Source organism: Lacerta agilis, chromosome 3 (genome assembly GCF_009819535.1).
Source record: "Lacerta agilis isolate rLacAgi1 chromosome 3, rLacAgi1.pri, whole genome shotgun sequence".
Taxonomy (NCBI): Eukaryota; Metazoa; Chordata; class Lepidosauria; order Squamata; family Lacertidae; genus Lacerta; species Lacerta agilis.
Genome location: NC_046314.1, coordinates 105,738,421 through 105,753,961, shown reverse-complemented (window position 1 = coordinate 105,753,961; position 15,541 = coordinate 105,738,421). Strand labels below are relative to the sequence as shown.

Sequence of the window (15,541 nt, the reverse complement as noted above, 5' to 3'; positions counted from 1 at the left end):
GGGTAATTGATTCCAGGGAGCTGGAGTTGCAATGCCAGAAGCCTGTTATTTAGTACACTTCTGGGGCACATGATACTCTCAGCAGTTCACCATCTGAGGACACAGTGGGGGTGAACAGTCCTTTAAATATCCTGGCTCCAGGTTGGTTAGGACTTTAAATACTCAAAGCAGGACCTTCATAGAAACACAGAACATTAGAGCTGATAGGGATCCTGAGGATCATCTAGGACAGTGGTCAGCAAACTTTTTCAGCCATGGGCCGGTCCACTGTCCCTCAGACCTTGTGGGGGGCCGGACCATATTTTGAAAAAACATAATAATGAACGAATTCCTATCCCCCACAAATAATCCAGAGATGCATTTTAAATAAAAGGACATATTCTACTCATGTAAAAATACGCTGATTCCTGGACCATGTGCATTTAGAAGGCGATTGGGCCACATCTGGCCCCCGGGCCTTAGTTTGGGGACCCCTGATCTAGTAGTTCAACTCTCTGCGATGCAGGGATATACAGCTGTCCCATAGGGGGATCAAACTTGTGACCTTGGCGTTATCACCACTGTGCTCTAACCAAATGGTTGTATATTGGCTCCTGGTTGCATATTGGCACCCAAGGATCTGCCAAGGTAACTTGCCAATTGCATAAATAATAATATCATCATTAAATACGGTTGTTAAAATTTCTATACCGCCTTTCACCTGAAGATCACAGGGCAGTCTGCAATATAAAAACCACAGAAATACATACCGTAATAACAAACAATAACAATAAACAACCCACCCATCCAGACTGTGGATGCTGACCACAAACGAATAAGAGTGCTGGACTGAGAAAGCCTCACTGTGACTTTCAAGCCTTACTATGTAATGACAAACAAAGCTACATCTCCATTTACCTCAGCATGCAAGTCACATAATATCTGTGAAAGTTTCAGGTACTTCTTACCTCCATTCTTGCCTTCTTGTAGATTAATTAGGATTAGGAATCAGAGCCCCCTGCCTCCCTTTCTCCTACATAGGCTTAGACTGAAGAAGCCCAGCACTGAAGCTTGTCTCATTCCCTATTTTCCATGGCCTACTACTACTGGCCAGCATCATTTGACTAAGCTCTAGTTGACTACTTTTTTTTGTAGGGTGTATTTAATGCAGGGGTACTGACCAGCTTCCAAACACAGGCTCAAACCTGCCCAGATACCTAGAATGCCATTGGTGTGTGTGTGTGCTTTAATTTATTGCTGGTTTTAGTTCTTTAAGTGTTTTAAATACATCGTTGTTTTAATTGTTTAACCATAATTCTATTGCTTTCTTCATTTTGCAAATGACTTTGAGGGTGGTTGTTGTTTATAATCAAGCAGTATATAAACATTATGAAATAAACAAGCAAACAGTGTGTACATCTGGGTAGCCTGCATCCCACTTACATCAGAACCCTGGAGCTCATCTCGCACAGTGACCCATTCAGAGGTGACACTAAACCAAACCATGAATGTGTAAACAAGCAAGTTCCCATGGAGGAGATTGTAACTGTTTTGCTGCTTCTCCAGACCTGATGCTTCTGTGAAGCTGTGGGCTAAGCCATTCTTTGGCTCAGCATTTAATCCAGACCCAGGCATATGGTTTGCCTTACTCCAGACAAACCACTACTTTTATCCATACTTCCCCCCCCCCTCCCTGGTCTGTACCTTGTGTTTGGTCTGGAGAAGATGAACCATGAGTCACAGCATTCTAAACCAAACCATGGAATATCTCACAGCAGCACAGCAGCTGGGGGATGAGTTGGGAAGGAAAACCAATGCCATCTTCTCTCCAGGATCACCCATGTTTGCACATATATGCTAAGCCATGGCTTGGCTTACTGTTACGTGTGAACTGAGTTTATAGGCTAGAATAATGTGTACATTTTTTGCATCCTACTTACATCAAATCTGTGGAGCACCAGAATACTCCTTTGATTGTGGTGAGATCAGTGTGCCACCAATTCAAACCCTATGTTTGTAGTGCAGGACTGAACGTGTGACCCACCAAACCAAACACATCTCACCAACCACGCTAACAGAGATTTGCTCCAGCTTCTGCATTTGCTGCCTGCCGGGGACTGCAAAACCAGAGTTTTTCAAGCAATGGGAAAGTTACTCTTCTTCCTGCTCCTCTCCCCCAATTGTTTATTCAACACACTGCGTAGTTTGCTTGTGTGCTTTGCTATAAAGGAAACTGCCTCAGGAGCGCATATGCTGTTTTCCAAGTTCTCCATTTGGCAAAATTAAGTTGTGATGGATTCAGTGAAGACAGCTTCTGAATGGAAGGAAACAATTCTGCTGTACGTGGATTATGCACTTCCGGAATGTACCAATTTGGTTAGGATTGAGTGTCCAGTTTGATGCTCTTCAAATCGCTTTACCCGGTGCAGTTCTACTGCAATCAGAATAGTCATGAGTAAGCTATGTGAGAGTTGCATTTAGACCAGTTACCTCCCCGTATTTTCAATAATTACATGCAGTAATGAGATACTTTGCTGATTTTGAATTCAAGAGAAATTATCACTGTCAATGTGAAATGCAGGATTAAGTAGTTTCATTATAGTAAGTGGACATAATTATGCTGCTGTCACTCATTTGTACTACTGACCTCCTAAGACTTCCCTAGCCTGTTTACTAGGATTATACAGTTTGACCTTAAACAAGCAAGGTGGTTAGGTGGAATTATTCTGGAACTAGACACTGCTTCTAAATAGTTTGCAGTTTTGAGAAATAGCCTTTGCCTTTCATAGCTGCATTCAGCATGGATTGGAAGGAGTGCAACTTTCACAGGAAACTGTGAAAAAATCTAAGCAGGGGTGGCCAGTATGGTGTCTGCTTGGCTCTTAACTTCCTTCAGCCCCAGCTAGCGTGGCCCAAAGTGATGGGTGATAGGAGTTGTAGTCCATTGAGATTTGCAGTGTATCGGGTTGGGGAAGGCTGATCTAGAATGGACAGAGTACAGAAGAGGGAAGGAATCCCATCAAGCTTAGCACCAGTTCCTGACACCTTAGATCATTTGCTGGGGCTCTGGCACTTGCCCTTCAGACTGGTCTAGAAGTTATTTGGAGTGCTTTGCAGAAACAGTGCTCCAGGGGCATGGAAGGGGTTTTAAAATGGTAGCTTGTAGATATCAACTGCTGCCGCTGGCAAGTCCGGGAACCCGCTGTGATAGGTCCATGTCAGGTCATATTGCAGAGAGTCCCTTTAAACTTGGAGCTAGCCTTGGATTCCCTACTTTTAACAGATGTGAATAAAAGAGGTGATTTCGGCTGGCGCAGCATTTTTCTCCTTTGAGGCACAGTGCCACCAGCTTCACTCCGTTGAAGAAGATAACCATTGTCTGCATTACGTTGCTCTAGGGGCGGCTCCGCATTTAGAAAGTCTGTAAGCATGAAAGCAGCTCACACGGAATGTCTCTGCAAGAAATTGCAAACTGGCTGAACTCTCATTTCCCAGGACTCACTGGAAACAATTGCCCTGTGCAGATGATCTATTAACAGAGAACGTCCTCTGGGGAATGTGACAGCCATTAAACCAGTACAACGCCCGAAATAAGTGTGTAGTGCAGCTGTATGTGTAGAGAGTTTGATTTAAAGTAGGGGTTGAGACTTTTTTGTTTGTTTGTTTCCTTATTGTTATTATTTTTAACTGGCCCTTCTTCTGGGTCTCTTAACATACGCATAAACCTGGCCCACACATTTGGCTAAGTGGAGCTTTCTTTGGCATGGAGAGAAGCAGTGCAAAATCCATCACCTGCTGCAAACCATACGTCTGTGCATCCAGCTCTTCTAAAAGGCACAGGAGCAGGCACTCAAGTGCGTCTTTTTCAATGCCAGAGCTTACCCCTGCAGTGTGTGAAGTAGAAGTAAACCTGGCTCTGACCTTTTCCTTGGCCACTGACTGGTCTCAACCAGCCCTCCCGCCTCCCTTTATCTGGGATTAAAAGGGGGAAGGGTTTTTAATCCAGAGGCAGACTTGAATCCCGGGCACTTTTTCCCCCTTCGTTTCTCGTTTTAGAAATTAACCATTGGACACCATAGCACCCTTTGAAATCATTGACTAACCTGAGGAACTCGTAGTGGATGAATCCTAATACCGCACATGTCCATTTAGCAAACAAACACCCCTTTCACTTGAGATATTGCACTTTTGTTTTGTTTTTGTACCACTTGCAGGAGTGGGGTTTTCCTTTCAACAGAAGAAACACTGCCTCCCTGTGCTTTTTGGTCTCCCATGCCCCCACGTCCTTCTGGATAGTAGCAATGGATCACTTGCATGTGGTGTTCGATGCCTTGCATGATGCTCACATGCAAAGGCAAGTTCCAGTCTGCATGCTGCTTAATGAATGTTTTTTTTTTTTTTTCCTTTTTCTCTCCCTCCTTGTTATGTGCTTTCAGAAGACAACTATGTGGAAGGTGGGTGCTTTCTACCTTATTTTCCTATGCTCTTTTCTTACCCTTCCTATCCCTCCTGTTTAGTGTTTTGCCTCCTGGTTAGTGTTTATAGTGGTGCTCCTTATCATTCAATACGGTAAGTTGATTTTCTTCTTTCCTTGTGGGTCCGTTTTAAGTTTCAACATGGTGGTGGCGTAAGTTGCCCCCTTCCCCCCCCCCCCACTTAAAAACACACTGTTGAAATTGGGAGAATCTCTTGGTTTCAGCAGTGGCAGGGGGGGAGAGATTTTCTGGTCAGCATTAATGCACTAATAATGGCTTAGCAACTAAGAGAAAGAACACCAACGTTTATTTGTGTTGTATAACCTTAATCATGGGATTGCCTGGCTTTCTCGTTGTTTTTGTACATTTGAAGACTCGGCAACCTTGCATAAGGGTTTTTGTGCCCAGAAAGTTTTTAATTTGTTATTCCCTAACCGCACCCTGCTTTTGAAGTTCCTCTGAGTTTTTTTTTTTTTTTTTTTTTTTAAAGCACCATGCAATCTGGTCTTATTGTTGTTGCACATACAGATACCATTGCCATAAGTACTACTGCCTGCCATCACCCTTGTCATACCGGGAGCTCCTGTTCCCTGTCCAAGGCAAGCCCTGCTTGCAGGCTGTGCTGCCCAATGGCAGTTGTGTCGTGGAGGGACTGCTGTTAGGGAGAAGAAGCTTGGAATGGCCTTCTGCGCTTGTGCAAGTTCTTCCATGCATCTCAAGGGGCTTTGCTATATTGTGGTCACAGTTTTTGACACCAGTAAGTGGGAGCAAAAAGACATCTACAGATGATTCTCTGGCCCCCGTGACTTGTGCCACAGAGGTTGATTGTGATACTGTGACTCAGGGTCTTTTAGAGCACCACCAATCTGGTGTAGAGAGAAGCTGCCACCCTTTTTTTAAATGTTCTATAAGGGGAGGGAGAGGAGTGACGGATCCATAAAATGATGGATGAAAATCTGAAATCATTGACAAAACTGCCCTTACTTCAAGACAGGCCATTCATTTGCCATTTGTTAAACTAATTGGCACTGATTGCCATTCATTCTGGTCCTGTATAAGAGTACTTAATGTCCACATTAGTTAGTTATGTGAGCCATTGGCAGCTTCTTATTTATTAATTACATTTTTATGACACAAAACACCCTGGTGGTTTACATAAAAAAAATATGTATGAAGAAATGGAATTCAGTTCTGTCTTATACCTGTTCATTATTTCATTGCTCTTTGTGGCATTATGCTGCAGCTCCCAAACATCTGATTTAAGTGCCTCTTATGTCCGTGTCTTTGCTTCTTATTATTATTACTGTTATTATCATTCACCCAATTTAAAACACAACAGGAAAATCTGGTTAAAAAGAACTTTACAATTACAGAAAAAAGCAGTTACAAAGCTCATGGCGAATCCTGAAAATATGTGTCTCAGACACCAAATGTCAAAAGGAGAGTATGGGCACAATTAATATCCTTAGGTAAAGTTAGATGTACCCCTGACCGTTAGGTCCAGTCGCAGACGACTCTGGGGTTGCGGCGCTCATCTGGCTCTATAGGCCGAGGGAGCAGGCGTTTGTCCGCAGACAGCTTCTGGGTCATGTGGCCTGCATGACTAAACCGCTTCTGGTGAAACCAGAGCAGCGCACAGAAATGCTGTTTACCTTCCTGCTGGAGCGGTACCTATTTATCTACTTGCACTTTGACGTGCTTTCGAACTGCTACCACCCCAAATGTGAGACACTCAACACATAGTCTTGTCTACATGGTAAAACACATGTAGGTGTGTGTGGGTTTTGCAGCATCTTAGAGAAAGCAAAGGACATTCATGCTGATTGTTGATTACTCTGATATTTACAGTGGTCCAATGAGACTTTAAGAACAGGCCCCCCAGTTAGGGATCAAACAAGCTGATTGTATCAGCCATGCATGCCTAGTGCTGGGCTAGCAGAAAATGCAGAAGGTTGTCTTCTGCCTGGGCCACTAGGCATGCCAGGTGAGCTGGGGTGTTCTTGGTGGTTCACAAGTCGTGTGGCCCTGTCTTCGGGTTCCCCCCCCCGGACATGTTTTCAGGCAGAATCATTCCCATCCAGAGGTGTCATTATCATTATCATTACTATTATTATTTAAGACTATTCCAAAGGAACACACGGCAAGTTCAAACAACCGAGCCAAGGATTTAATGAAAGGAAATATCTTCTGAGAGTCCAGTGCAGCTGACATGAAAGTGCACTGTGAGTCAGATATTCAGCCAGCCTACATCACTGCGTCTTCACAGCACTCTGTGGAACCACTTTAATTAAGAGCAGATAAGGATTTTCTCTGTTAAGCAAGAATTTCCTTAACCAAATTGACCTTAGGGGGAAAAAAATAAAAAAAGACAGGCATAAGATATCATTGGCCCATCTTTGTAAACTAGCATATGCCGAAGGGTAGTAGTCGAAGTTGAATATGCAAAAAAAAAATCAGCTTGCAGCATATACATATATCTATATATTCTAAATCTCTTAGGGCACATTTACACGATTCCTTTTCTGGCATGATGCTCAGCCATAGAAGAAGTCATGGTGCGTCATTTCTAATGTTAAATGAATCATTTTAAGTACTAAGGGACCTTGAACCAATCTAGCTGTTTTGCAAATATAATTCTTTAGGGTAGGGCTCCAATGTGGACACTAAGTTTCTAGTTGTAGTACATAGTAATATTTAATCAACCATCTATCTAAAGGTTTTTGTTTGTTTGTTTTTTGCTTTACAAACAATCTGTTCTTGTGTCCTGAGCATTTTAAAGAATATCCACCTAAAAAGGAAAGAAAAAGAAAAACGTTTTCCATGTCGCAAGTTCACCAGTAACAATTTATGGGTGCCAATTGCAAACAAATACTGGGCAAGCTTGGCCGTTTCAAAACTTTTACTAAATGCAGGTAAAATAAACATGCTAATAAGACCACTCTTATAAAACAGGTGTGGAGAACCTTTAGTCCTCCAATTGTTGCTGAGCTACTTCTCCAATTAGTCCCAGCAAGCATGGCCAGTGGTAGTCATAGTTCAACAACATCTGGAGGGCCAGAGGTTCCTAGCATTTGCTCTAGGACATCGGAACATTTCTCAATGCAAGGTGAAAATTTGCAAATTGTGATATGCAAGCCAGAATGTTCTGGAAAACCAACATAACTGGCCATGCTTTGCAAGGAGTTCTTCTGCATCTCTAAGTTAGGGCTGGGATAGATTCTTGCCTGAAACCCCAGAGAGCCACTTCCGGTCACTGAAGCTAGTACTAAGGTAGAGGGTCCAATGGGAACTTCCTTTATTCTACATATTCCAGTATGCATATGTCAGAATAAAATGAGCTGGGATTGTATGCACCTTCGCTCCGCAGAGAATTCCAGGTATTCACTAGCAGTAGGAATGTGCAGGCACTAATGTCTGCAAACAGGGATGTTTGCAGGGATTAGGAACCTGTGGCCCTCCTGACATTGCTTGACTCCAACTCCCATCACCTGCAGCCAGCATAACCTATGGCCAGGGATGATGGGTGTTGTAGTCCGACAGCATCTGGAAGGCCATAGGTTCCCCATCCCCGAGTTATTGGAAAGAGCATTGATGGTCTCACTCTTGTTCCTGTAACTTTATGCACATAGGAGATGCTCAGGGTTTTGTGGTTTATTTGCTTTGTTTTCTGTCCCAACATAACCATTGTATCCAAGACACTGATACTTATTTCAGCCCTTGCCCACATTTTTTTTAAAAACAACAACAACAACAAAAAGCAAACTTGCCTTAAAGGCTCATTTTCACAATGATTTATCATATTGCAAAATATATTTTACCTTGTTCTCTAAAGAAACCCAGGACCCAGATGTTTTCCAGTTCCCTCTTCCAGTACCACCCCTCTTATGACCCCAGAACACCCCCCCCCCAAATCTCACAAGCAATAAATAAATGAAAAGGAGAAAATTAAGGTACTGATAGACATAAAACCTTGAGCATATGTCCCATGGAACATGAAAGGAGTTTGATTGACACAGTTTCATGGAACATGTTCTTTCTAATTCAGGAGCCCACGTCTTTTGAAAGACATGATGCTGTTATATGTTATATTCATTCAAAAGGCACAAATTAGCGATTTTTTTTCCAGTAGAGGAGAATCTTCAGTCACAGAGAACCTGGTACATCCTAGCTTACACTCTAACTATAAGACTGAAATCGTTACAAATTTACTTAGTACAGTAGCACTTAATGTGGAGTTAACATAGACTAGTGGACTCCCATCTTGTCTTCTCTAAAATCATGCAATTTTTGAGGCTGTCATCGAGTTTATGCTACAGGATAAGAATTTTAAAAACTTGGGGGGGGGGGGGAAACCACGTGATTTACTGCAACAGAAGCCAAAATAAGATTTTTCATGTGTCCAGATGCTTAATACAGAGTAATTGTCAATGTAGAAGAGATATTGCGTTCAATGAAAAATTTATTACATTGTTTAAAACCTTATTTTGTCAACTGATTGATTATGTGAAGCGGTGTGTTTGGGAGTGTGGGCTCTCTGCTTTTGAAATATTTCCTTCCTCCAGATAACTTGTTATATGTCTATGTGTGCGCCTAATTTTTTATGTGAATTAAAAACCTCAAATTTAGGAATCTTGCCTTCCAGCAAAAACCAGCATATTATTCTATTGCACACCTTCTTTGTGTGAACCAACCAACCAAAACAAAACAAAACAAAACAAAACAAAACAAAACAACAATGTGGAATGTACCATGAAATTTTTCCAGAGGGAGAGGAGCACAATTTTATAGCTTTTGTGTGTGTCTAAATGACTACTATTTGGATTTCCCCCCTAAACCAATTTGCTAAGCATCTATTTATAAAGTGGCATAATAGCTAAACTTTTGTTTAAGGGGATATAAGATGTGATATGCCAAATTTGCTTATGAAAAGAAAAAAACCCAATTCTTTTGCTATTGCTTTAGCTATTTTATTTTATTTTTAATGGATTTGGAGAACTTGCTTTGCTTAGCCCAATTAAAACTTCAGTTCTCCACAGTTGGCAGGGGGCGGGAGAGTTAATTGGGGAACTGATTTCAGCATCAATGTACTTTAAGCACAGCATATTTTAATTTGGAGAAACGACTTGGTGCCGAAACAAAGGGATTTTCTCCCCAGTTACAATTAATGCTGATATTTGCATCCATCCCAGTGGATGACATACAATTTTCCTGCTCGGGGACAGACCTTATTCTACTCAAACGTTTCACACAAACAAGGAGACATCCCTTGCATTATCATTTCAATGTGACAATGGAATTATTTTGTTTAATTATTTGAAATGCTCATTTTCAACGAGGGGAAAAAGATCAGACCCAGCCCATTCTTCAGGTTGACACTGTCCTATGTTTGGAAATTCGGGAGGGGGGGGGGGGGAGAAAGCTATTTTGCAGCTAAGTGTCCTCCTACTGAAAACGATGAAATTGGGAGACTGAGTGTTCCAGGAATTTGTTGAACTTGAAATGATTTTCTTCTTATTTTTTTGTCTTCAGCCCAACTTTAATGCCTAGGGAAGAAGCTGTACAGGGCAGCGTTAATCTGTGTTAGAATAGAAGCCAAATGGCCCCTTTGCCCCATTCCCAACCCCACAAAAAGCATTCCAACCAGTGGTTGAAAAATGCTGTTTTAATTTTCCACTGTATTGGAAAACATCTCACAGGAAGCAGATGCCTGTTGCAAAAAAACAACAATTTTTTGGGGTTCACTGTGACGATACCACCTTCCCGTGCACCCTTGTTCATTGCTGACTGTGCTCTTGTTTCCCTTTAAGGTCTGGCGCACTTGATGATGGGCGACCAAGGTATGGGTTCTGCTCCTTTTCCACTCTGCTTTCATTGTTTCTTTATTTCATTTTGGTTTGTTTCCTTTTTCTTCTGTAGCTGCTTCAAAAATCCATCACGGCAAATGATGGCCAAATGCTTGTGAGCTTTCTTGGGCTGCAAATAAGCACATGACCGCAGTCACATTATTATTATTTTTTTTCCTTTTTGTTGTTGTTGTGTGTATATATATTTATATACATAATACGAATAGTGCTACGTAGAAACTGCTTTCGGGTTTTGTTTTTTTAATTTTTAATTTGCTCCTCAAATCTTTTGATTTCCTTCTCTCTCTCTCTCTCTTTTCCCCCTACCCAACTTGCAATATAATAACTGTCAGCAAGAAAAAAGAGTGAAGATCTGATTGGGAAATGGCTGTGTGTTTTAAGCACAACAAAGAGCAAAAGGGAGCCATACTCCCAAGATAGATTGCGAATTGAAGAGTCTTGAGTTTGTACCTAGCAAGAGAGTCCTGCTTTGCATTAATGCATGACTGTTTTGAAAATGCGGAAAGCACTCGCTCCTGGCTTCTGGAATGCTAAGAATACAGTTTTGCAACATGACGAAATAAGTGGTGTTTCCCCATCACCGTGTACAAACCCCGCTCCCTTTAAAGTCAGTGTTCATGTTACTTCTGTGTCACTCGTTTGAAAATGAAGCATGGGTTACCCCTGTGTTCTCCTGCATGGACATGAAGGTTGCAAAGCAGCCACTCTTAAAATGCGACGCCAATTGCATTTCCATTTGTCTTCAAACACTTGTTTCATGCCCTTGTCTCTTTTCATGTTCTTGAATTGTGACAGCATTTACATTTTACACACACATGACTCTTACTGTTGTTTTCTTTGTTCTCTCTCTCTCTTTTTGTCTGGCAATGCTTTCTTCATGGAACCATTTCATCAAATCCATAGGTAAAAGTAAAGGTATTACATGACTTCCTTCCTTCTTTAAAGTTTTGTTTGAATGTCATCTATATATACTTTCAGTGTATGTCTGAGTGATGCAAACATGTGTATTTAGTGTTGGTGCACTGTGGTGATGGGAGGTAGGTATGTTTTTTTATTTTTTATTGTGAAACACTGCATCAAACTCAAGGTAAGGGGTTGCAAGTAGGAAAGATAGGCGGATGGACCCTCTGACTCAAAAATCGACCTCTATGCTGAAAATCGCTGCTCTTGTTTTTTAAAAGGAAATCTAAAGTAATTGCATATAAATAAAGTCATTGTTGTCCGTACCTGATGCTTACTAGCACCACCATTATACCAGACAGTGTGTAGACCGTAATAAGTGGCACATTCCTTTTCGGATCGCTTTATGATCTTAGCGTCATGCATAGGGGGAGAAGAGTGAGGAAATTGGCAGGATTTTAGGCAAGGGTTAACTTTTCGTAGCTGACCACTATTAGGAGTTAAATCTCTTACACGGTCTTAGAAAGACTCTGCAGAAGAAATGCATTGTGTGGAGAGATTCAGAGGAGAAATTGGGTGGGGTGGGAGGGGGCCCTACTGGCTAAAGGAGATTGCTGGAAGTGTTGGTGGGCAGCTCTTCCGGGATTAAGGGAGCAGCATGGAAGAAGCATTCGGAGGCAGGTGCTGGAGAAGGGGAGCTGAAGTCGAGTCACCTTCTGAGGTATGTATTCTCTTCTCAATGCCTGGCAAAATGCAAAACTGTCAAAGGCAGCTACGAGGATGATACCACCAGATAGTGACCGAGTGGAGAATATTGCTCCAGGCCCAACTACAGTGATGTGTAAGTCCGAGCGCAACTGGTTTTCTGCTACAGAAGCCTGTGAGATTTCCTTCTAAAGTTGTTAGCTTCGTTTTTTACCAGCGCCCTTTAAAATAAAACGGGGGAAAGAGAGAGGAGAGTCGGCAGAAGCGTGGGGGAAATGCTTGTTTTGTTTATCTGTGATGAGAGAGTGAATCAAAGCAGGTTTCCCTTGTACGATATCATTTGGGTAAGTTTGAAACTGAGTTAGTGTACTGTAATTGAAAACAAAGTGGAATCCTATGCATAGTGTCGCTACTGATTTCAAAGAGAAAAATGAAACATGGGCTTGATTTTTCTCTGTCTCTTGTTGAAATCAACATGCTTATCTTTAGCTTAAAATGCCAAGGTGTATAACATACCTAATTATTCTTTTTTTTTCCTGGAGGGAAATTGTTTTATCAAACTAATTGCACTTGGTAAGAAACCCCCCCCCCCATAAGAACACCACGCACTAAATTTCACTGGATGTGTTATAAACCACCAATAAAAACATTTTCATTCTGTTATAATTGTGGGTAGGTTTATTCTTTCATTTCCCTTCATTATCTGGATTCTGTTGTACAGTGAATTCTAGACAACTTTGCCCCCCCCAAAAAAAACCCCGAAAAGAATAGTGGCTATTATATGGCTTTTGCAATTGTTGTTTTATTTTAGCGTCTTGAAATGTCAGCGACACAAAGTTTAAAAAGTAGCCCTATAGCCTATTGAGTCTACGTTATGGTAGATGAAAAGTAATGATAGAGTTCTTGAGATTTAAACGTCCTTGTTGTAAAAGGGTTGAAAACTAATTGCATCTAGACAGTTGCAATTGGGTTGCCAATTTTTAGGCGCATGGGCACATTTTGGATTTTTGAGCCAGTACCTTGGGCAGTTCCCCATTCACCATTTTCTCTCCCCAGGGACAGCCCCTCTTAGAGTTGGTAAAAATTGGGTCCAGTAGAATTAAACTAAGCCGGAGATAAGCACCTAGAGCTGGAAAGAGAAGTGGGAAAGAGCACCACTCTTCCAACTTCCTCCTTCAACTTTATATCCTTTTCAAGGGAGGAAAAAGGTTAATGCCCTCACCACATCATGACTGGGGGCGAGTGAGTGAGTGGGTAATGGTGTGTGTTGTGTTCTCAGAGGTGTGTTGGTGCCAGGGGACAGTTCCAAGGGTGTTAATGCACCCATGGTATCACATTGCCAACCCTTGTCTTAAAGATGACCTTCCAAATCACTAGACATGTCTAAATTGTCATGTTTTCTGCTTCATATGTAGTTAAAAAAACCAAGCAAAAACCAAGAAGGCTTTAGACATATTTGTATCCTCTTTCAAGCTTAACTGGAATTGTGCCCGAATGTTCATCTACTGACAATATAATATTCAATTCTGTAATATTTGCCTATTGACCGTACGTCATATGCAACAGGCCTTGTGAAAGCTTAATGAATTTTCTCTGAGGAAAGCAAAGAAGAAAAGGATTATGCCTTGATGTCTAGTTAGACTAATTATCCGAAACCCATATTTACAGGAAATGTCAGGTTAAAAGCTACATGGAGAATTGCTCCCATTTCATGTCAAATGAAGATATGAGCCGTGATCCAACTAAAATAGTCCAACCACACCATTTTCGGTTTGACTGGGTTATTTTTCTGACATTTTGCTCTCTTGCTTACATTCATTCCTTTGATGTGAGAGCACTGAGATGTGCGATTTGGAGTATTATTGATAATTTATATTGCATGCAAATTATTGCTGTGAATGGGAGGGAAAATGGGGATTGAAAATTCGCTCTGTTCATGACACTGCAATATCAGGCAGTATATAGTACTGCATGAAAAATGGATGCATGGTACGTGGCAGCTTTTCTTCTTCTTTTTTTAAATTTAAATCAACCAGCACTGGCCAACACAGCTTAAGAATTGGTTCTCAAATTCTCAATATTTATTTGGTGGGCTTGAGTACATTTTTACCTTCTTGCACTGCAGTCCAATGCGCACTTACCTGGAAGTAAGCCCCATTGAGTAAACATGCATAGGAATGTGTTGTTATTATACTATTATCCTTGGTTGATAACTTTCTGCTGCAATTCTTTAATAAAAAATAATAATAAAACTAGTCCAGTATACACATAAATTTTTCTTTCCCTCTCTCTTATCACTTGGTTAATCCATATCTCATAACTCTCCACCCAGTGTTTTACCTCTCTCTGCAGAAAAACACTGTCTGAGCTGATACTTGGCGATGTGAAAGTTGCATCTGTGTTGACTCATCTTCTGCCGGCTCACTCACACACACGCAGGCTATTTCTTCATTGTGCACTCAATCAATATACATGTGTGAAGTGACCTTTAGAAAGATTTGTGAAAGAAGGCAAAGCCATGATCAAAGTTTCTGCAATCCCAGATTATACCCTGCAGCATATTCGACATTCGTGTTTACTGTATTAGTATAGCAGTTTAAAATGATGAAATGCTAGGGGTATGCATTTTGTATCAGAAACAAATGAAAAATGAAACACCCATTCGTTTTAATCCATTTCTAGGTGAAATAAATTAAAATCCTTTTGTTTGATTTCTCCCATTTGTTTATTAAGGGGGGGTGGTTTCTGAAACTGTAAAAGGTGCACAACATTGCTTTGCATTTATGTATAGTTACATCTAGGGAACTTTTTTTAGGGAGGGGTATTCTTGGGGTGTTCTGAAAGTGTGAAGGCATGAATAGGCCTACTGCTCTGCCTGAAGCACTAAACACTGGGATGCTCAGAGAATGGGAAACCGATTTAACTGTGTATTACACCGAGTACCATTTCCCCAATATATCTGAAACTTGGCATGTCTGAGGGCTTAGGGGCGTAGTGCAACATTGGCACAAGTCATGTCATTTGGGTGGAAAACTCCAAAAGTACAGGCATCAGAATACAGGCTGGGTCTTCATTGCAATAAATGTAGAAACTAAATGAATGAGATTTTTTAATAATAATAACAATAATGAGACCAACGGGGGGGGGGGGGATATGAAACCTATGAGGCAATATTATACCAGAAAACAAAACAAATGGGGCTGCCAGAAAGTAATTGAAAAATGGCATGAGAAATTTCCAAGCACCCCTTTTGCTATGAATGATGGGGCTGCAGTGCCAGCACAGCGTTGTGCTACATGCTTGCATTGTATTGCATTGGTATAGTTGGTTTGCAGGCCCCAATTCATACAGCAGTGCAGTGTGCTTTAGGATTAGGCTGCTAGTGACACTTGCCTCTCTGGGTAAATTGGGAGATAACTCCCTCCCCAGCTGTACTTACCCCTTCCTCTCAGCCCTACTGTGTACCTCCCCCCGCCCAAGTGTTTTTGCCCAGGTGGAATGTGTCATTCAACTGTGACAGTCCCTGTAGCTGTTCCTGGATGGAGAGATGCTGCATAGGCAGGTGTCGAAACCTCTTGACTTTCGCATGGCCTATTGCAAAAAGGTATGCGGCAGAAT

General features: G+C 41.5%; 1 protein-coding gene across 1 annotated transcript in view; it reads left to right on the top strand.

Moving 5' to 3' along the window:
- NRXN1 (neurexin 1) overlaps nucleotides 1–15,541 on the top strand; it is a 933,637-nt gene that overhangs the window by 110,984 nt on the left and 807,112 nt on the right. Inside the window, 3 exon segments of the mRNA XM_033145071.1 lie at nucleotides 4,416–4,433; nucleotides 10,262–10,291; nucleotides 11,222–11,233. Of these exon segments, the coding sequence (XP_033000962.1) occupies nucleotides 4,416–4,433; nucleotides 10,262–10,291; nucleotides 11,222–11,233 (60 nt within the window).